Source organism: Accipiter gentilis, chromosome 16 (genome assembly GCF_929443795.1).
Source record: "Accipiter gentilis chromosome 16, bAccGen1.1, whole genome shotgun sequence".
NCBI classification, from domain to species: Eukaryota; Metazoa; Chordata; class Aves; order Accipitriformes; family Accipitridae; genus Astur; species Astur gentilis.
This window is the reverse complement of record NC_064895.1, coordinates 17380234-17403744: the sequence shown is the minus strand read 5'-3', so window position 1 is coordinate 17403744 and position 23511 is coordinate 17380234. Positions and strand designations below refer to the sequence as shown.

General features: G+C 35.6%; 1 protein-coding gene across 1 annotated transcript in view; it reads left to right on the top strand.

Moving 5' to 3' along the window:
• NBAS (NBAS subunit of NRZ tethering complex) overlaps window positions 1-23511 on the top strand; it is a 189434-nt gene that overhangs the window by 100278 nt on the left and 65645 nt on the right. Inside the window, exons 41-44 of the mRNA XM_049818661.1 lie at window positions 10721-10950; window positions 17307-17417; window positions 20785-21035; window positions 22801-23135. Of these exons, the coding sequence (XP_049674618.1) occupies window positions 10721-10950; window positions 17307-17417; window positions 20785-21035; window positions 22801-23135 (927 nt within the window). The remainder of the gene's footprint in view (window positions 1-10720; window positions 10951-17306; window positions 17418-20784; window positions 21036-22800; window positions 23136-23511) is intronic.

The window sequence follows — 23511 nt, the reverse complement described above, 5'->3', positions numbered from 1 at the left end:
AATGCTCAGTGGTCTTACTCTTCGTTATAGTCTGTTATCTTACCAGGGATGGAAATATGACTCACTGGTCTGTGATCCCTATGAGGGTCCCCTCAAGATCCATTTCTCTAGATGGGACTTGCACTCTGGCACAGCGGATTTTTTATAACGTTTGTTGATGCACCTTAGCCTGCCATTTAATATAATTTCACGTTTGTGTTCCTTGAGGACTGAGGGATGAATACTATCTGGTATGGTGCTGTGCAAGCACATAACTTACTAATTGGCCTGACTTTTCCTAGATGTTTTCTTCTAACTCATCTAGCTCTTCTGAGTTCTCTCTCTCACATCTCCAGCAGTGAGGGCTGACACAAAGATCCCATTGACTTCCTCTGCTATGGACTTATCCATGAGTGCCCCTTTCACACCTTTTCACCAAGTGATCCTACCACTTTTCTAGCTGGCTTCCTGATTTTGAGCAACTTTTCAGAACTTCTTGCTATCAACTTTACAGTTCTTTATCAGGCACTTTTCAGGTACTTTTTCATCCCTTTTGATTTCCTCTTTGGCATATCATTTTGTGAGTTTTCCTTGTTGATGTGCTTATTCCTCAGTGATGTCTTAACAAATAAAAACACATTTTTTAAATTAATATATAAGCTAACAAAAATTGAGAGCTCACTAAACATTGTGTTCAAAGGCTTAAAGCTCAAGTAAGCTTTCCTGAACTAGCAGTCATTGTGGACGTTTTTTGAACATCTTCCAGTATGATCCCTGAAAGAGTAATCCAGCCATTAGTGACATTGCAGTCAGATTGTGACAACTATGTTCCTTTGGTTGAGGTTTTGATATAGATAAGCCAGTGTTTCACAGATCCTCATATTTCTTTGTTAAGCACGCAACACTGCAGAGCGTCACCATTCTTAGTTGGGACCAGATGATATTTAGGTGACTCAGAAAAGAGCTACTGTTCAATAGTTGTTTGGTGGGGTTTTTTTTCCCCCTGGTTTTATTGCTTCAAGATAAATTGTGCTTAAGAAAAAGAGGTGGTTACAGTATTGCTTGTTTTTGTTTCTCAAGGGTTATATAAGCTATTCTGTTAAATCCTACTTCTGAAAGCAGAGCAAGTGTTGTTCTTGAGCCAGCTGTGCAGAAATACTCTTTTAGAAAAGAGGATCTTCAAACCAGCCTTTCATTTCAGCAGAGGTTTGAGGTCTAGCTTGCCTGTGTTCCTCTGGAGACATATTTGTGGCTTTTCATGCAAGGGAGGTAGTTGGGATAAGTACTAATGCTTTCCTTCTTGCAAAGGGCTTTGTTCCTCTCTGGGAAAGAGTATAAAGGTGACCAACAGCTTTTTGAAGCAGTCTTTCCCTAGTCAATTGGCTCTATCTTCTCTTTTACTTTCCTTTTTTGTGCTTCTGTAAACTATTTTCTCCAGTCACTGAGTATCATCAATTTTGCAAGCAGCCTGATTGAAATTTTCTATTCATCTTAGAACACAAAATATTTTAGCAAAATTTTATTCATCTGGGTTAGCAATATAGGTAACTTTTCAGACAACGGTGAATTCCAATCTCTTTGGTTTTTTGTGGTTTGGCTGTTTGGTGGTGGGGGGTTTTGTTTGGTTGTTTTGGGTTTGGTGGGGTTTTTTGTTTGTTTTGGTTTGGGTTTTTTGTTTGGTTGTTTTTTCATCTTGGAGACTTGAGGATAAATGCTAGATTGGCCTCTATAAATTTAGCCTAAGAAGCTATTAATGAAAATGTACATCACAGTAAAAGAGGGTAGTCACCGAGAAAGTCATGCTTCTAATCAGAAGTGCTAGCAGTGCTCCTGGATTAGTGTGAAAAAATATTTGACTTCTGGTATTTTAATAAATGCCAGGGAAGAGGAAATTATGTGTTTTGTAGCTCATGGAATACTTGGTTTTCAAGCTTTAAATTAGTAAGATATAGAAATATTTGCATGTATCCAGCCAAGTAACTGTACAAATTAAAGGGATACAGTATTGTACTTAAACTAAAACTGTATCATATTGGAATGAAGTTTTACAGTAGGAGTGTATGCTTGTCCCAAGGTCTGTATATGACTACAGCTGCTGTTATATAGATCAATATTAAAGACATATTCTAAAAGAATATACAGTAACATAATTTAGTCAAAAAGAAAGCACAATGATTTTTTTAGAGAAAAGGGAGATAGAAGGTTAGGATAATTACCTAAACTGTGACATTATTTATTGAGAGTAATGTGGACTGCAAATGGGAAATGAATTATGTACTATAAATTTAGTAGGCATTTCACTCAAACTATGTAGTAATTTTCTATTTTCAGAGGTGTTCTTTCAGTTGACATTTTAACCTTTTATATATGATGTGTTAGTTCCATTAAAACAGCTGTCAGGTGAAATGATGAGATGAGATTTTTCTACCTAAACCTGACTTGTCAATATCTTTCTCAATAAGAGAGAGTCTGTAAGAGAACACAAGATAGAAAAGAAACTATGAAAACATTTTCTCTTGGGACAAATTATTCCTTACTCTTGCTGGAATAGCTGATTGAAAACAAAGCAAAAAAGCATTTAAAACAGAGCACTAGGACAATTTGTTCAACTCTTTAGACACAAGTCATTTAACATAACTGTAGAAACAACTGCCTGAACAACTTTTCAAATTATTTTTATGTTTTATTACTTAACAGCAGTCTCTTGTGGTTTTTGGGGTTTTTTGGTTTGTTTGGTTTTGGTTTGGGGTTTTGTTTGGGTTTTTTTTGTCCTGCAGCAGTACTGTCTTCTATATTGGAAACCATGTTGATTTAATTTATTGTTTGAGCATAAAGTCACTTCGTTGGCATTGTTTCTTCTGCTGCTGGCTATTAAAAGATCATATGTTACTTTTGTAACCAAGTTTCATCTGTTAGGAATTTACCTTAAAATATCTTCAGTAATAATTCAAGAGAATTTCTAGACTAACATGCAGATATTAACCTTCAATAGTCTATAAATACTACAGGTATCCTGGCTAACTATATGATTTAATTTTGTGATGTGTGGCTGTTTGACCTTAAAACAACATGTATAGGTGAAATCAGAATTGTTAACTGCATTTTCTTCCCGGTTCTGAGTATTCTGATAATTCTAGCCAGTGATTGTGGTACCTCCACAAATAGTGTTAAAAAAATCCTGCAGAACATGGTTTTGTATAATAGGTGTTGTACACTGCTTGGCCCAATTCTAATACCGTCTTTAGTGTGATTTCTGAAGCAGAAATAAAAACAGCAGGTAATATTATCTTAAGGTTGTGTGCTAGCAACACCTGATTCATAATTCAAATCTAGCAGCTTAACTCTCAATCCTTTCTTATTCAATCTCTTCTGGGGGCTTTGTTGGCAGAAAATATTCCTGGGATTCTACTTATGTCATGTCATTAATTATACCAGCATCTTGGGCAACCTTTTGTCCTTACAAGATTCAGTTAGTTTCCAACCTAATGATCTTGAACTGGCAGTGGGGTATGCTGCCTTCCTATTCCAAGTGTTTCAGTTTTCAACCATTATGTTTCAGCTTTGCTTATTCAAAACATATAACATTCCTTCAGTTAAAAAACCACAACAAACCCAACAAAAAAATCCCAACACAAAGAGATGGTTTGTTCTTTTTAGACTCCAGTTTTGAGATGTTGTAATTTTCCAGATTTTCTATAGATTTTGTATTCTCAACGTATTTCTGTTCATAAAGCAACAAAGCACGTTTGCATGAAATGTCATTTATGATCATGTGTGTGCAGTTGAAATTGTTATCGTAGGTCCTTCTTGCCTGATAGTGCAAGAAAGCAGGACTTTGGAAATAAAATTAATTAGTTCCAATTTCATTGAAATTGTGAGTGCTTATTTACAAACCGTTTACCTGTGTTTTCATGTTCCTCTTGTAATTCACTGACTTGATTTGGCTGGCTTTTTTGTTATGAATTAGCTTTTTCTAATTTCACTGCAAATGTACGTATTTGCTTCTCACTAACTTCCCTGGAAATTCAAATAAACCTTTAAAATTAGTACTAGCTTTACTCATACGCAGACTAGGACTGTGAAGCCCTCAGTCACCTATGTAATCTGCATTTTGTAAAACGTGTTACAAGTTGTGTCTGTATAACCTATAAGTTTGGGAGTGTTTTAAACTTGGCCACTTTAAGTGAGATCTAGTGGTACTGGGTTTTAAACTGTGATCCAGGAGCATTTGTTGTATACAGCCACTCATCTGGAATTTGTTTTACTATTGTCTGAACGTGTAAGACCTACGTATAATAGGTTTGATAATTGAGGATGTATTGCTTAAGACCTACCTATAATAGGCTTGATAATTGAGGATGTATTGCTCAGGTCATCTTTGCTTAACTTTTTTTTTCCTGTTAGTTTGTGCAACTTTATTCTGACGCGTCTTGTAGCTTATAAAAGGTATTCTAGTTGACTTGGTGCGGTTTCACTGGTGGGTGATGGGATTTGCGGCTTCCTGTGTTCATTTAAAACATGGTTGTGAAAGCTGAACCTGGGCAAATCGGTGTTGTCACCCAACAATATATGTAGCTGCAGCAGTGGGAGGACAAAGGAAGTTAAGGTATCCTTGCACTTGAGTGATGTGACAGTACAGGTTTTATTTCTGAGACGTTCTAGTCTTCCCTCTCAGCCATACACTCTATCTTTTGCTTTGAGCACATCAGACGTGAGACAGCTGTGATCTGAAAGGTAGACCACCCCAAATTCATATGGTGCTGTGTCGTAAGTTAATGTACTCTTGACTCACAGCGTGACAACACACTCAGTTGAGGACAAGTGTCATTGTTTTAATTAATGAAAAGCTGTCCTGTGGAGGGATGGATTTTACCGCTTGAGTGAACATACCCGTTCAGAATTTTACTTCTTGAGTGAACTGTTTCTTTCCTGTAAATCTTTTTTCCTGCTTCGGTATGTGAGGAAAAGTGTCACCTATACATGATTCTCTTCTTTTTTTTTTTTTTTTCCCTCTCTCTCTCTTTTCTTTTCTTTCTTTTGTCTTGCCTCCCCGTCCATCAAATTTATAGCACATTGAATCTCTTGCTACAGGGATTGTGGCAGTTGCTACAAGGGTTAGGGAGAGCTCTCCTCTCCTCCTTGAAATGTAAGTGCTTCCCAGAGGTGTAGTTTGGTTCCCTTAGAAGTGCTGGAGCTGGGCAACAACTAGAGGTGGGATAGTGATCAAAGTGCAGCTGTGTCTGCAGCAGGAATTTTTACCCTGATCCTTGGTGTCTCTTGCCTTGCTCGTGTGCTGTCATCTGCTAGTTTTGCTAACCTTTAGGGTTTTGTTTGCTCTATGTATCTTCCTCTGTAGAATGATCTCTTTCATAGGATCACTTAAAATGGTTTAGAGCAAATCCGGTGTTAGAAGAATCTGGGCACAACTTACCATGTCCTCTGCCTTCCCCTTCGAATTCCTGTGGCTCACTGCAGTCACAGCTTTTGACCATTACCAGAAGATTACAGTTCAAAAGGTGATGGAAGTGTTTTGCAACTGCAATCCACAAAAGTCCACAACGTCACGTATGTATTCGGGGTGATTATGAGTGGATTAGTCTCGATGATCTAAGCAGCTTTTCTCATCAGTGTTCCTAGTCATTTCTGTGTTACGGTCTGAAGATCATTCACATTAAAAACAAAACTAAAAGAATAATACTCCTTTTTAGAACAATTGGAAATATTCTTTGTCTTAAAAGAAGTAAATAAGCTAAATAGCTTTACAATGATCTAATATTATCTCAATGATGTGTTTACAGTAGAGCTTTTTATTATTTATTTATCTTCCCATAGCTGTAAAATTGTTGCCGCTTCCTGAGCAGGAGAGGAAGAGGAAAAAACCTGACTCAGATTCTCTTTTTTTGTTTGTTTGGGTTTTTTTTGTTTGTTTGTTTGTTTTTTTTCTTTTTTTCCTCCCCCCGATGTGTATGCCTGAGTTAAGTCTTTTAAAGAGATTTGAAAGAAAAAAGAAATACCAGCTTGCAAGGGGAGGAAAAAAAATAAAATTGAAGATTATTCTACAGAATGGGGTGAACAAATTCCAAGATCAAAATCTCTTATCTCTTTTTAAAACCAGTGTTGCTTTTATAATATCACAGTGGCATATAGATTCTGAAGGGCTTCACAGGTGTGTCTCCCAGAGGATGGGCAAACAGAAATACTGCTTTAAAACATCTAGTCAGGTGGACCCTGATCCCCAGCTGAGGTTTACTGGTAATGGCTGGCGGTGCAATATTGACAGTAACTTGTCCTGATCTGTGCTGAGTAAATCACATCTAATAGCATGAAATAAAATTAATTTTATGCTGAAGTGATGGGTGCTTTTTTTCTTTTCTTTCTTTTTTCTTTTTTTTTTTTTTTCCTAATTCCCAAGCAAAGCCTATGCCAGATTGTTTCACTGTTGCCAAGACAGCATTGTTATAGCACAACACATAGTACTAGCCCAATAGATGAGTAAAATACATTGGCAGGTAGTTCATGAGGGATTTACCTTGGCACTGCTAGGGAGGCTCACGAGTTAAGGGTGTAATACGCTTGGGTCAGCTCTTGTGGCTTATCTGGAAACTTACTCTAAGTTTGCTGCTGTGTTTGTATGTAAAATAATGCCTGTCTAGAAGTACTGGAGGAGATTTATCTGACAAATTGGGGAGTTTCTGAAAGATTCTGAAAAGCCAACAGAGATAATAGTGTAGTAGCAGTCTGGGTCTTTTTGGTGGTTTTTTTTTGACAGATATCATAAAAAAGAGCACAAGTTGAATATGATTTCTTATCAGTTACCTGTCTGTCAAAGTTTGTTTGTATTTACATGAACTGCTGTAGAGAATTTTTTTTTTTCAAGTGCCTGTTACAATTTTAAGAAAGTAAAAGAATTTGTAAACCCTATGAATGCTGCAGTAAGAGTCAGCCTTTACTGCTATTGCTACTTTTCTTCATGGCCAGCTACTATTACTAGGTAGTTATTATGTTCTTTTCAATTAAAAACTATTAAGACTTTTTTTTAATACTGGCAATACAGCTATAATAGTCTTTCTGTATTAGCATTTGTTAGAACAAGCATCACGTCTAATTGAACTAGGTATCTAATGGGTGTAGAAATATTTGCGCTTATTTTCTTAAAAAACTTGTATTATTAAAAATGTGAAAATGTTGAAGAACGAATACTTAAATTTATGAAATAAAAGTTCTACATAGCTTGTAGAACAAACACTTTAGCTTTTATGTTTGGTTTTGGTTTTTTTTTTCATTGAGCTTGTGTTCAATGCCTAATAAATACTGTGCAAGCAGCACTGTTATTTAAGAAAACATTTTAAATCTATAGAAGGATGACAAATCTGAGAGGACCAAAACTGTGTGTCATTCCAGTAAATCGGTTTTGCAAACAACTGTAATCTGGGAAAGATTGTTTTTTATAGATTAAAAAAACCCTAGAAAGTCTCACATCAGATACTGATATAGGTTCTTGCATGAAGCAGGCTGTGAGATTTCTCTAAACTAATTTTTTATTTCACATGCTCTGATAGTTTGGAGCAAGGTTTTGTAAGGGATAAAAGAGGACGACACTTGACTGAAAGATTTTTGGTGATGAAGAGTTCAACACAATCCTTGGCAACTGCTTGTGATAAAAAGACAACAACAACTTGTGCTTTCTTTAATCTGAATGTGTATATGTTGATTTACCAGCTATCAAATCTCATACTTCAATCTTGTATATTGATGAGTTTGATGCACTTTTCTGCCTTACATATGTATGGATATACATACATGGGTATTTATACAGTGTATGATTCTATTGTTCTAACTCTGTAGTTAATAAGCTCAATAGACACTAAGACATTATTTCTAAAGACGTTATTTGTATATTAGTATAAGATACGTTTCTTAAATCCTCTAACTAATTTTTGTGATACTTTTCAGAGCCATCCCTTTTATAACATATTTCAGAACTTCAAAACCCTGAAAGGAACCTAGTAGTGGGAATTAGTTATCGTGGATACAAACATTTATGTAACTTTTTTTGTTTCTTGCTCCTCCTGTGTATGTCCAAGGATCACATTGATCCTTTAAACAACATGTACATCAGATTATCTTCCACTTCCTTCTCTTTCCCTCCTTGTAACAGTTTGTCATTGTTATTATTTGTTGTGGTACTACTGTATCGTGTAGTGGTCCTTGATCCAGGTTTTTTAATTTTATTTTTATTATAACCTGGTAGCAAAACAAGAGTAGAAGAGGTTCAGATAAGAAAAACAATGAAACAGTCCTGACCAGTTTGATAGAGAGCTGTCCTGGTGGAACTGCACATTTATAGCATCTTTATAGGTATTATTTCACAAAAGTTTTAGCAGGAAAATGATTAAGCTGATTAGATACTGTTAAGGTGTTCTTTTGAAGTATAAACAGGCTGCATGGAAGAATGCACACAGATGCTTTTAGGGAAGTGTAACAAATGGGGAATAAAGGTTGGCACTAGTGATTGATGTCATTTGAGAGGGTGACAACTTGGTCAGAATATTATGATTGGAAGTAAAGTGGCAGATTATTATTTTTTAGAAGGAATTTCACATTTAAATATAGTTATTGCCCAATGTATTGAAGACAACAGTGGACCAAAAATTATGTGGTTTTAATCTACCTTTAATCTACCTGTCTTAGTAATTAGTATTATTTTAACTTATTGTGGTAAATACGCAAGTTTTGTTCTGCCTTATGGTGAAAAATTATGTGCTATTCAGGAAACTTATTAAAAATGTTATCTTTTCACCTTCAGAAGCAATTTCTCGAAGAAAAGTTCTGGCGTATTTGTTTGAAAATACTTTCAAGATTGTGTACTTTATGAACAATGTGGTGGGCTGTGCACTGGAATAAGAGTGTTGACACTGGATTCTACTTTCCTTAATGAAGAGAGGGGAAACCTAGCAAAAGAGAGCAAATTTACCCTCGTAGGGTAAGAGGGTAAGAGGGACCTGCCTTTCTCAGTGGACTGTACAGAGGATTTAGGCAATTATGTTAAACAGGTTTCCTCATCTTGCTCTGACTTTCCCTGTCTCCATGCTCTGTTTTCTAGTGTTATCACCCAAACTGAGATACCAGGGTACATAATAAGCAGTGGATTGGTTTCCAGCTGATACAATTTATTGTAAAGGCACTGCTCTGCTTGCCTATCTCTTTTCTGAGGTTTTATTATTCTGTTACCAATCTCCTAAGCAACCTTGAAAGAACTAGTGATGTTGTTTATAAAATCAATGAGTTTGCAGTGTTTAGAGGGCTTCAGAAAAATATCATGTGGAGAGGAAAAAGGATGCCCTGTAGCATTTAATATGACTTGGTGAGCAGGCTGTAAGCTAAGACTTGAAAAGAAAAAAATAATTTAAAAAAAATCAATTCAGAACAACCAGCAAGTCATAGAAAAAAATCAAGCATGCCTCAAAGTTCAAATATTTGGTGCATGTTTTACCCTGCTGTGCACTCTAGTTAATGTTCATAAGTTTAGTTTCTAATTTAGCAGAATCATTCTGTAATAAAAGTATATTTGTCCAGTACACTCAATATTTTTGAAACCACAGCAATTAAATCAGCTGTTTCTTTTAGATAATATTTCAACTACAGTTGGCATCCCCAGGTATTTTTTGGTGGCTTTTTTGGCGGCACTCCTTCCTCAGTGGGTGCTACACAGAAGTCATGGTGCTTCCTTACGGCATTGTGGTGCTGGTGGCCTCGTTTTTCATGGAAGAGAGAAAACAAGGTATTGAGTGTGCTGAGTGATTACATATCGCACACAGCTGTATTCAAGTGGAGGTGCCTAAACATAGGACTGTCCAGGTCTTGAGGCAATTGGGAACTCTCTACAGTACATGTGTTCCTTCTTAATTTCAGATATTCAGACATTCAGACTGGATTTGTTTCATGTTCCAGATTTGTTGCTTTGCTGTGTGGGGTTTTGACTACAGAAGTTAATAGTTGATGAAATATGCACTTGATGCATAATTTGTAACACAGAAAAGTAAGTTTTATTTGTGATGAAGATATTTTGAAAACAAAGGTTGTCCCAATCTTTGGATGATCAATGTTTAATTATTTGAAGATTTCAGGGTGTAGGTAAAGCCTCATGTGTAATTTGCAGATCCTGCAACACTTCTTGTTCTTTGAAAGTATCAGTGCTCCACGCTTAAAATGCTAAGCTATTCCTTTTATCCGTTCTGTATAATAGAAGTGTATCAGCAATTCAGTGACAAAAAAAACCCAGTTTGTAATATTGCTTCCATTCTTATTTTTTGAGATAGAGTCTCTGTTTTAGAGTAGACTTACTTGTGGTGTTTGTAATTGAGGTGAGATTTGGTAAGTTTTCTTTGATTTGTTGAAGTGTTTTACCAGTCAGTTGCTTAGTTTAATGTTAATAAAAATGAAAATATTAATTACAAATGAATTCAGTCGTAGTGAAGTACTTGTTACTATTAATTTGGCTAGGTAAGTTTGTTTGAATTTTTGTAGCATATGGAATAGTCTTAAACATTCCAACAGGATAAATTTTAACATCATAGCAAATAGGCCTTACAGAAGATTTTGAATTCTGTTGTACTTATAAATTCTCAGAAATGGAAACAAATATTTCAGTTCTGAGCACAGGGATCAATTATAAAATGGTAAATTTTTTATGCAGAAATTTACAGGGCTTTTTTTAGTTTGTTGTCAATTTTTTTCACAGGCTGATCCAAAAGAGTTGATTCAGATGGTCACAAAGCATGTTAGTCAGTATGGCTATACAGACTGGCCTGAAGAAATCACAACTTTGATAAATCAGCTGCATTACTACAATGAGCGACTACTGGATTTCACTCAAGCTCAGATTCTGCAAGGACTTGGCAAGGGAGTGGATGTGCAGAGGTTTACAGCAGATGGACAGTACAAGAGAGAAACAATACTAGGATTGGCAGAGTAAGTAATGTCTATTATGTTTATTTGCTTTGTTTTAAAATGGAGTTACTTTAAGCTTTAATCAGGGAAGTAAATTGAGTGCTGACCTTTAGAAGGGATAAGTTAGCAGATGCTTTAGACGTTTACACTGTGATGCTGCTACAATTAAAGCCTTTTCTGTTCCACTACTCCACTTAAATGAAATGTTGCTCAAATAAATGAATTGATAACTTTTAATGGAAGCTGTAACTCTTTGTTTATTAACTGCTATTATTAAAGTTAATCAGGGATGAATGAAATCGGAGCATAGATGAAGGTCTGATCTTTTCCTTTTCTGTCCTGTAAACCTGCTCCAGCAATCTATTAGGGTATGCCGAAGCATCAGTTTGTAATGAACTGTAGTTTAAAACAAAACAAACCAAGAAAGGTTAATAAACTGTACTTGATTTTTAATAATTTAGTTAAAGCTGCTGTGTATTACAATATTTTTCCCTTGTACTCATTTGGAAGTACTGGAGCTTTCATCGCGCGCATGTTCTGATACTTAGAATGCTTTTATCTCACATTTCAGTTACCCAAAATAGGAAAAAAAAGGAAGATATAGGGTAGTACTGTCATTTCATTTTAAACTCACCTTTAATCAACATCTGCAAGCAGGTACTTTAAGCTGTGAACAAGCCATGAATATACTTGAACTCTATATGTTTTGAAGACAATCACAGTTCAGTAGCTTCTAGATTGTCGAAGTTCTGTGCAATAAGAAGCTTTCAATATAATTTGTAACCTAAATTTCAACTACTCTGTTCATAAAGCTTTTGAAGAGCATATTTAGATGTTTACAGTCTTCCATGTATGTAGCTACTCATACCTACAATTCCAATAGAAATTTGTTAGTATGAAAACATTGATATGAAATGCAGAATAAGAACAGTAGTATAACCTCAGGTTTTGAGCACTAAGCTGCTGCTTTGCATCTGTAAATCCATACCTGCATTGATTTTGGCACTGCATTCATGAAAATAGTTTTTAAGCATCTTTTAATGTTTCCATTGGAGTTATGTGTTTTGTATATATTGCTTATTGAGCACATATCAGTAGTGTGTCACTAGGTGAATGTTACATCTTGGTTATCTACAGTAACTTCAATACAAAAATCCTTCTGTTATTACAGATACTTATTTCAGATGCAGCATGCTTGCTTACGTTCTCATCCAAGAGTCCTTTAGATAGTGTCTTTTGTAAAAAATAAAGTAAAACTGAAGAGAAAGTTCCTTACAATAAGTAGGATTGAAAAACAGTATGAAAGGGTTAGTAAAAATGAGGCTTCATAGCATGTGGATGAGAGTGGTAGTCCCATATTAGGCAGTTGCAAAGATCCAACTAGTTACTTGTTCAGCTTGCAGCTTCCTTGCTTTAATCTTCTCAGTTGACTCCTAATCTGCATTTTCTAATGAAAATAATGTGGAAATTTGATATAATTTTGTAGCATATTTTTTCTTATTTTTGAATTATCACTAAGTGCCTCATGTTCTCAATCTTTTATGAAGTGCTGTTTGCAGGAACAACACCTGGAAGAGATGGTATCTTATTTACAAAACAGCTTGGTATGAGAATGAGGAATTTGTAAAACTACTTAACAAATTGTCAATTTTGTCTTCCATATTTAGTGTATTGTGATTAGAGCTTGTTATGCATTATTTATCAAAGATTTCAAGATCTGGGTGCATCACAGACTTAATCAAGGATAGTTCTCAAGCAGTTAACTATTTATTTGGGCAAAATAGAGCCAGAATGTATCTGGAAGGGAATTGGGGAAACCAGAGTAAGACTGAATGCGAATTCCTGAGTGTAGTCCTATATAGCTTCAGGCCAACCATGGTATATAAGGTTTCTAAATCATTCTTTTACTTAAGGCCAGTTTTTGGGTGGCTGGTGGGGTTTTTTTGTTTTGTTTTGTTTGTTTGTTTTTCATTCACCTACTCTGAGGTCTTCAGGCCTTCACTACTTCTCTTAAATTAAAAGTTGAAATCAGCAGTTGCTTTTAATGATGTAGTACCATTTCTTCCTTGTTTGATGTCACCAATCTGAAATACTTATTTTAGATTTTTCAGAAAAATTGTGCAATCACCAAGCAATATGAATTTTGTAACTTAGCTTGTGCTTATTGGGTTCTCAGAATGATTTTGGTGCGTATGAATTAGGTCCCTTCGCAGAAGACTAAACCAAAAAGTCCTGTATAAAACCACTTCAAATATACTTCAGTTCTTACTAGTGACATTAGCTTCTGAACCATTGTGTATGCTTTTGCTATGCTGCTCTGCTCTATTGCCAGTGTAGATACAGCCCTTTCTCCCTGATACACTGCTGCTGCAACACTTAACAAACAGCCGTAGCCTTCCATCTCATTTTCCTGCTTCAAACATGAGAGGAAACTAAAGGCTAATATTCATTTCACTTCCCTAAGTTGGATTTTTTTTAAAAACATTTTTTGAGGATGGGCAACTGGAAAAGTGGATCTCATTTCCCTTTATTATGATTGAATCCAGTGGTGGTTCTAATGCTTTGTAGCTGATTGATGTCAACCGAAAATGTTAAAGAAGGCGATTGCAAGCAAACATATGCACATGTATGGTACAACAGAGGTTTGAGAGGACAAGATGGAAAAAAAAACCAAAATTGCTCTGAGCTGCCAAATATTTATTTCTGTGAGCTTGAAGATACTCAGCAAAATCCCAGCTGAATGCTACTGCGCAGGCATGGTTTTTGGTACTTTGGAAATGTGTGCTAGCACACAAGCAGGGTGGCCAAGAACCATCCACAAGAACTGCTTGACGTTGTTTTTGCACCAGTCTTGGTGCAATAGCACACAACGAAGTACATCCAAACTGTGTCTGCACTGGAGCCTTCAGTGGGCCTTTCTCTGGCAGTCCTTGGGCTCACAGGGACAGGGCTGCGCATTAAAAGGGGCATGTAAAGGAAAGTTAAAAGGTCCTTTACAAGGTGATGGCCATTTTTTCAGCTTTTCATTGTGTAACAACTACTTGTTCTTGTCCTGTCACTGTTGTCCTGACAACGAATAACTTGTTACTGTTGTTCATTTATACCGTACCATTTCCTTAAACCTCCATTGCCTTATGCTGCCACTGCATGCCACTCTCACGACAAAAAAGGCAGGATTTTGGTAAGGTTTATAAAGTGCTAGGGGGAATGGATCCCACTAGCTCCAAGAGCCACTCCTGATTTGTATGATTAAGTTATTGTGCAACTAAGCATTCATATCACCTTCTTCTACTGAATCACGGAGTCACAGAATGGTTGGGGTTGGAAGGGACCTCGGGAGGTCATCTGGTCCAGCCCCCCTGCTCAAGCAGGGACACCTAGAGCCAGTTGCCAGGGACCACGTGCAGGCAGCTTCTGAATAACTCCAAGGATGGAGACTCCATAGCCTCCCTGGGCAACCTGTTCCAGTGTTCCGTCACCCTCACAGTGCAAAAGTGTTTCTTGATGTTCAGGCAGATCCTCCTGTGTTTCAGTTTGTGCCCACTGCCTCTGGTCCTGTCACTGGGCACCACTGAAAAGAGCCTGGCCCCGTCCTCCCTGCACCCTCCCTTCAGGTATTTACATACACTGATGAGATCCCCTTGAGCCTTCTCTTCTCCAGGCTGAACAGTCCCAGCTCTCTGAGCCTTTCCTCGTAGAAGAGCTGCTCCAGTCCCTTCATCATCGTGGCCCTTCACTGGACTCTTTCCAGTAGCTACATTGTTCATTTTAGAACTGCTCAGTTCATTTCAGAAGCTGTTGTAGTATTTACTTTTTAAGCAGAGGGTTATTAGGTCATGCCTAAAGATCATCTTTTCCTTCTGTCAAGACATTCTGTATCTGAATTGATGATACAAAGAAAGTAATATATCTTTTTTTTTTTTTTTTTTTTTTAATTATTGAAAGTATTTAGATCAGTGTTGTGGACTAGCCTGCAGAATACTGCTGTTAACCTCATCACCTCCAGTGTACCTTTTCCCAAATACCCTGTTATCTTCCCCTTAGCCCGTGGTATACTCGCTGTGCAGTTCTTGCATCAATCTTCACCTTCACTTTAATTAGTAATCCCATTGTGGACAGTATATCAAATGATTTCTGAAAAATGTGAAGGAATGTTAAGTTTACACGTGTTGTGATTTGGTAACAGCTGTTGTGTGTCTCTTGTTAAAAAAAGATCTGCTTTTATGTACTGAATGACAACCTGCACAAACTAGGGCTGCTAATCTGGAATTTACAATGTAGTGTTGTCATGGCACTTCTTAATGTCAAAAAATAGAATAGAGCATCTGCCTCTAAAAGATTAGATGACTTTTACTGAGTAGTTTTGGAAAAGTTTAGATTATCGTCCTCTTATACATACATCATTGCTTGCTGCGTTAAAAATTTTTCTGTTTGCATTGAAGTATTGAGTCTAGTTGCAAGAGGTTGCGTACAGGAAGCCTTGGTGTGCTGGAAAATCAGAGGGAAGGTGCCATGGCCATTGGAACAGAAGAGACAGGATAGTGTGGGGTTTTTGTTGTTTTTTTTTTTTCTTTTTCCTCTTTTCTTCTTAAATATATTTCAATAAATACTTTTATTTATCTTAAAATATATTTCTTTCTTTTAATTTTAATGCTTGTGTTCTGCCTCCTATACTTTGCATACATGTTATTCCATGTAAAGGGCCTAATACTTTTCAGGAGTTGTCATAACTAAGAAACATTACAAAAGGCTTGTGGATTTTTTGCTTTTTGGGAGTCTTTTGTTTCTGTGTGTGTTTTTTTTGTTTGTTTTTGGGTTTTTTTTAACTATTGGAGCAATAGTTTAATGCAAAGGCTATTCTGATAGCTGATTGAGAAGATTTTTCAGCTTTATGTTCTTTCTTGACATTTTGCTTTTCTACTCTGTGTTGTGTATCTTATTTTAATTCTCCAATATCTGTAGCAACTATCACAGTGGAATGTAATGATATGTTGGATTGACTGTGTAAAAATCACAGTTAAGGTGCATGGATGTGTCAGCTGTTCACCTGGGGTGGCGAGAAAGTCAGACTCCAGCTGTAAGCCTTGTTTAGTGTAGATCAAGATATGGTATAGATCTCCATTTGTAAATGACAGAAAAAGAACTGGGAGGATATGCTCTTTCATCTGTAGGTTTTTTCTGCTTTCCTTTTATATCATACATGGATCATGATGATGGTATAGAAAATGTACTAAAAGTTATTGTTGCTCCACAAAGTGCACCCTGCCCCCCCCAGGATTGTAGAAAACAATGTAAATAATCTAAGGAAGGTATTACACATAATATGATAAGGTCACTCAAGTTTATGGAGTTAACATGAGTCTTATATTAATACAATTTGTAAACTAATTTACTGACAGCTGCAATTATATTTTGTAATAATTCATGTTGTGTAACGTTTTTTTCCTTAGTCCCACATGACTTTTTAATTAAAGAATCTAAAACAGTATGGTCAGCAGTATTCACATTAAATGCATTTTTTAAAAAGTTGTTCATGACAGGTTTATTAGGATGTAATTACAAAAAAAAAAAGTATTTTTCTTGGAATTATCCTGGAGAAAAAAAATCAAAACAAAACCAAAGCCCCAAAACCCAAGCATCAGCCTTAGTAGTATTGCTCCTATACCAGCCTAAAACCAAGAACCATGTGTGTCTACTTGAGCCATACTAACTTCAGTGGATTAATAAAAATTAATATGAAGTTAACTTCAGTCTTTGATCACTTAACAGATTCTCCATCTTTTATTTTGTTAAACTTGTATACAATAACAGAAAAACAGTTTTTAGTATTTCTAGGACATCTACAGAGTGAAGCTCGATATCTTCACACCTTCTTTTAGTCTGCAAATACTAAGAGTATTTCTGTCTGTGAACTTCTAAGGAAGAGCTTTGAGGACCCACATACCAGTTGTGCTAAATCACTATAGGTGTTGCAACTAAATCAAATAAATGCTTACTGTGACACATTACACCCTTTATCACTTTGTAATTGAAATGAAATGAAAACTGAGGTTTTTGCTTTAGCACAAAGTTTAAGCAGAAACTGTCATTGAGAACCAAAGCGTATGTGGTGTAGGTGCCTGTCTTTGGAATATCTCTAGTCTGACTTTTTGTTTGTTAGGGTTTGGGTTTTTTTCCGAAAAGGAGTACTGAGTATAAGCAAATGCAAGAGGATGTACTTTGTGTCTATTCAACAGTGATTCTAGTTTCTTGGTTTATGAAAAATAAATTTAAAAAGAAATCATTACTTTTTTAGTGTAAATATTTATTTTCAAGTCAAGTCTCTAGGGGCTTAGTGTAACTTCTCTGTGTTTTCTTTTATGTTTTTTCTCTATAAGAACACTTGAAGAAAATGTCTACAAGATTGCTGTTTCTTTGGCTCAGCGATACAATGTTCCACTTTGGGAAGTTTATATGACCCATCTGGAATTTTTATTCACTGACAGTGGGTAAGTTGTCTCCCCTGCAAATACACATACTATTCTGCTACAAAAAAATATGTGCTAACCTATGAGAAAGTTGAAGTATATTGTGGGTAGAGTTTGGTTTCTGTTTTCATATTTCTTGTGCTATGATAGTTTGGGAATTTTTGTCTTTTCCATGTGATGCTTCTGTAACCAGCCATGAAAACAGGTGTTACAAGCAAGGATAAAAGTCCATATGTGTCTTATTGTTCTTCTAAGTATTCAGGGACTTTTGTTTCAGTGTTTAGGTTTCCACGGCTTTGAATGCTTAGTGCTCTCTTCCCACAGGAAACTACCTTGTAGTTATTTTTACAGTTCCTTGGAATATGTCCTGAACCTTGATAGTTTTTTTATATAATTATTTAGTTTAAAAAAGTTTTGGTATTTATTGATCTCTCTTCTACCTAGTAGCAAAGGAAGTAAATATATTGGAGTTTCCCATTCACATTATTCATCTATTCATTTCAGTTTCAGTTTTTTATAGAAGCACTTTTTTTACAATATTTCTTTGGAACTGTTCTAGCCTACAAGATTATGGCAGACCAGACCTGGCATTGGTGGGGGGCACGAGGGTAGGGATACTTTTTCGTTTTTGTTTCTATTCCAGAATTGGTTCCAGGGCCTTTTTTGGTTGGTTTTTTTTTTGTTGTTTTGTTTTTTGTTTTGTTTTTTTTTTTTTTTTTAACTTAGACATCTTGTCAGTCAGACAAGTACTTTTTGCCCACTGAAAGATGAATAAACCCATTCATTGAAAGACTAAGCTACTTGCCTGAGTACTGCATTCAGATGACAGTGATGTAGAGCCCCCTGTGTAATGCAGCAGATCATCTACTGTTCTGACAGACATGATCAATTTAGTCTTGTTTGTTTCTAATTTTAAATTGTGAAAGCAGCTTTACCTTGCAGCAATATTTGTATCTCTCTTAACATTAACTATTAATTAAAAAGCATTAAAACATTTTATAAAACATGAGGCATAAAAAGCAAAGCCTGATAGATGTTGGTGCAAGATCTGAGAAGATGAAATAACATTCTGAGACTTTCTTTGTTTCCTCCAGAAAACAGAGAAGTCATACCCTCTAAATTTTGATGCTGCTAAATTATTTAGTGTTTAAACAAAATAGACAGTCAGGATATAAACATGGCAACACTGGGCTGAATGTGAAAGAGCCAGCTGACTTCTCTGGGACTAGAATATTACCTAAGGTATTTTGCAACAGTTTTCCATCATATTCTTTGTTCTTGTCCTCCATGAGTTAGTATTCATAGAATTCTGAAATCATTGAAGTACAAAGTAACAACCTTTTCCCTAATGAAATTCAGAAAAGTCTTGAAAATTGAAGTATAATAGCATAATATGCTGCTGAGCATGTTTTTGTTGTATCATAATCTCATTTTAAAGTTGATTGACAGCATATGGCCATTACAGTATATTTTAGTCTTGGGATTATGGCATTAATAATGCATGCTTCATTATGCATTCATTCTAAACTGAAAAGAAGTTTATTCTAAGACTTAATCTCTTTAACCAAATATGCAGTATTTCTGTAAGCCACTTTATGTAGGGAGAAGCTCGCAAGAAGCACTTACATAGTTTGTATTAACTATTTCTTTGATTACTTGATGACAAGTAATCATCGCATGTTTTTCTGTTATGCTGTGAATGAGTCTGATGATAATAGTTCAGAATTACAATTTTTTTAAATTCAATGGAAGGTTAATTTTCTTCTGAAGAATCTGATCACATTTGATTACCAATAATCTATAAAATGCAATTTATGATTTCAGCAAGAGGAAATTCTGTTTGCCTGTCACAGAATCTGTTATTCCAGAATCTTTCTGAACAGCATAATGAACCCTTCCTACCCACCACTAGCCCTGCCCCAAAAACATATGGCAAACCTCTGTAGATCCTGTCTATACAATTTAATGTCCATCTACCTTTAGTTTGAACTTTGGGTATGGACAGAAAAATGTATTCAGATCACACTTTTGAAATACATCAAGTCCAAGTGTCTGTTTTTTCTGATATTAAGAGTTAATGATGCTTTATTTCCATTAATATGATAGAACACTTAACAGATGACAAGAATTTAGAGAATTAAAATAATGCTTACAAGATTAGCAACCTAACTGGGGTAGGTTCTAGATATAAAAATAAATAAAAAATAACTTCTACCTCAAAATCAGAGAATAATTTTTAAAGTGAGAGAAGGTTGTGTTTGTGGTATTTGCTGTAAGAAAATCATCTTTAGGAATGAAACTGAGACATATTTTACCTGGATATCAAAGAGAAACACTAACTTGCATGTGGCATTTATACTCAGGAAAAATTGGTGTTGAAATTCTAATTTTAAAGGTAGAAGAAAATCAAATGGTATTAGAAGACCTCAGATTTCCACATGAAATGTACTACCTAACGTGGCATGTGATGGGACTCTGGGAAGAGTCAAGGTGGTAGTAAGCTGTAGGTTACTTCTTTGCTCAGATTTTAGGTAAAACTTTTAGTTGAGAAAGGTATAAACTTAAGATGAGACTTCCTTGATATGCACCCATTTTTCTCTCAGCTGAGGAAAAAAGGAGTGATTGCTTTCAGCTGTCTTTTATGTAGTCAGCTGGAGGTGTCTGAATTCATGCTGTGAAAGAGCTAATGTATTCTTTTCAAAAGGGTCAGGAAAAAAATTTCCTGAAGCAGTGAGACTGGCTGAGGTCAATCCAAGACTTGCTGGTATTTTCATAAGCTTTCATGGATGACAATTTGAGAAGTAACTTGATAAAACTGTCAAATGAAATATGCTAAGCATGAATAATGGTGTCAAATAGATTAACTAGTGGGCAAGAGCCAATTTTCAGTGATAATCTCTCTCAAAGCATGCACAAGTGCTCATTGACTACAGAAAATAGAATGTAATTGAATGGGAGAACTTCTAATTGGGCAAAAGGATTTTCTAGTTTCATTCAGCCACAAGTTTGGTATTGTTTTTTGGGTTTGTTTGTTTGTTTTTAAAAAGGCTTCCTGTACACATACTCTGGACATATGTCTACTTTTATGTATAGCTATACTTAGAGATGTGAAGTGCTGCTTTGAATCCCACTTTAGTATTCATGACCCTTAATCTGCATGTCCAAGTCAACAGGTAACAAGTTCAGGAAATACAAGAGCTCCTTGGCTTTTGTTTATGGACAATAACAACTATTTAAATATTTATGAATGAGTATTTACTCTTTCAAAATGTCTTAGGAAGTTGAACCTTAAACAAAGGAAAGTATTGTCCTGTTTCCCAAGTGTGCAGCTGAAGAGTCTTTCATGCCATGTCCAGGCCTTTAAAGCCAAAATGATTTCTAAATGCAGGTTATCGACACTGGAAATAGAAGAAAGGGCACAAAGTCTTGGTCTATTTGAGACTTTGAAAACCAGTCCTGAAACACTGCATGAACACATGGTTAAATATGTTTACCCAAGTATTGAAGGCAGAGATCACCAGCGGTTGCTTTATTATTTTGCACTCCTTGAAAACTGTGGTTGCTCAGAAGTGGTGAAGCATGCTGTTAAACCTGAAACTCACATCCGACTCCTGAAAAAATTCAAAGCAGTTGCACCAGGTAGGAGAGTTCCTGTTTGTTTTCTTCATAGCTGTATTTATTATTCTGTTGTGTGAGTGTTAACATGATTATGCTTATCTAGTTTATACTCTCCAGGTATCTTTTTTTTTTTTTTTTCAATGAGCATATCAGACGAATGCAAGTAATTTAGTAGGTTAATCATATCTTGGAGGAGTAAGTTCATTCTCTTTGTATTACTGGAAATTTATTTTATTACAGCAAGCAAAAAATATTTAAAAACAGATTTCTGTTGGTCATGCAAGTTAAAATTACTGGCAGTGGTTCATAGTGAATTTTTAAAGAAAAAATACAGACTTCCTAGAACATTATTTTTAACACTGCAAGTTTAACATAAATATTCTCAAAGAACATAAGACAATTTACCTTTCAAAAGTCTGAATTACATAATATATTAGGAACTTTAAGCATTTTGTTTGTTTTAAAAAGCGTAATTTTGTTTTGCGTTTTATCCTTGGTGTTACCTTTTGCTTTTGCAGAACTACAACGTTGTTTGTCCTCCTACATTATCAGACAATGCCTATAAAAGCAAGCTGCTGGAAAGCACTATGAAATTTTGAATACTAGTTTCAATTTGCTTGTTAGTCAAGTATTAGCAGTATCTCGAATTTCAGTTGAGTAACTCCAAATCCAGTTTCAGAATGAAAAATACGCACTGTGTGGGATTACCCGCTGTGGGGATGAATTAATTGTTCAATACTGGAACCTCATGTATCAGACACACTAACTTTCCTGCAGAATTTGGAGAGATTGTGCATATGAATTCATATATTGCAGGAAGAAAAGGCAATAATTTGAGGGCGGAGGAGGGATCACCTTCAGTTCTTCAGTTTTGTCAAAGGCATATCTGACAAGAAGTTGTTGTTTGCCTTCAAAGCCATTTTTAAATGTTGCTCAAAAAAAAGATCCTAGGGACCATACATCAGACATAAATTAGTCACTTTGGTAAAAAAATTAATCTATTGTATTAAACCCTTAATTAAAATTCTCAGTGTTCATCATAGTTTATAGGTAGTAGCCAAGGAACAACCACAAAGTGTTTGTAGAGGTTACAGGCCCTAAGTGCATGAAGAAAACCATAGCAATAGAAGCTGGTTGTCTTAAGATTTATATGCATACAGAATAAAATGGTGTTGTTGCTAGAAATATTCTGTTGTCACTAGAATAATTTGGAAGAGTTTTCTTCCTGTAGGAACCAGAGTAGTAACGGTACTCTTGTATTATGTAGATCCATTTACATGAATAGCTATATGTCCTGTCTGAAGCGGACCTTACTTAGTTTACTTGTGGTTAGTGCCTTGCATTTTTGCTGAGATAGCTAGTAAGTACCAATTATTATGTGGTCAGAATACATCTTTTTTTAATTAATGAAGACTTACGTCTTGAGGTGCATGAGGTTTTCTAGGCTTTCTATTAAAAAATAGTAGCATAATTCTATATACTAGAATTGCTTCTTTGAGAATCTGCTTTAGTTTGTGTCGATATGTAATGTTAAAGTATATTCCAGGGATTGAGGGATTTCACATGCATCAGGACATCATAAAATCCCAGTGTTACATGTATACAAGCCTGTCTTCCTCCCCAGTCTGTCTGTATGTATGACTGTAAAAGGAGATGGGAGTAGAGTCTTTCTAGTTCTGCAGATACTGGCTTAGTCCTGATTGTTTTACACATCGATGTATAGTTTGAGTAGATTTAATTATGAATCACTTTTATTTTGTTTGCCTCTTTCTCCTTCTGTCAATAGGTCTTAATTACAAAAAGCTAACAGATGAAAATGAAAACCCTCTGGAAACACTGGAGCCTGTCCTTACAAGTCAAAATATCTTATCAATTTCCAAACTGGGTCCCAAGATTCCTAAAAAAGATGGCAGCATGCTGTCACCAAGCTCTATTTATGCTGTCTGGTTACAAAAACTTTTTTGGAATGGTGATCACCATCTCATTAAAAAAATCCCAGAAACTATGGATGAGTGGCTACATGCATATGATATATGTTCGAAGTATTTCGATAGACTTGATCCAGATGATATTGTCACTTTTATTGATGAAATTACCTTTTCTTCAAAAGCTGTCACAAAGGTAAGCAGATATACTTGAAGAATTTCAGGCCTCAGGTGAGGCATAGTTGAATATAGTATCAAGGAGAAAGTCTCAGGAAATTTTACATTTTTCATTTTGCAGTTCTTAAAGATAAATTCATAAAGCTACCTTCCTCTGCCTACCTCTTCTTTTTATGACTGCCAGTATAAAAAAAGATTTTTATTCAGTTAGAGGAGTTAGTTCTGTGGATAAGAGAGTTTTTGATTGAACCCCAAAGTCCCTGTATTCTGTTTCAGCAGAGCATAAGATACTCTTCCTGTGTATTTATTTATTTTACTTGTGCTCATCCTAAAATTCGTTGTGCCGCAGGCTTGTGTTTAGTACCAGGCTTTTGCATTCTGAACAGGATGCTCCA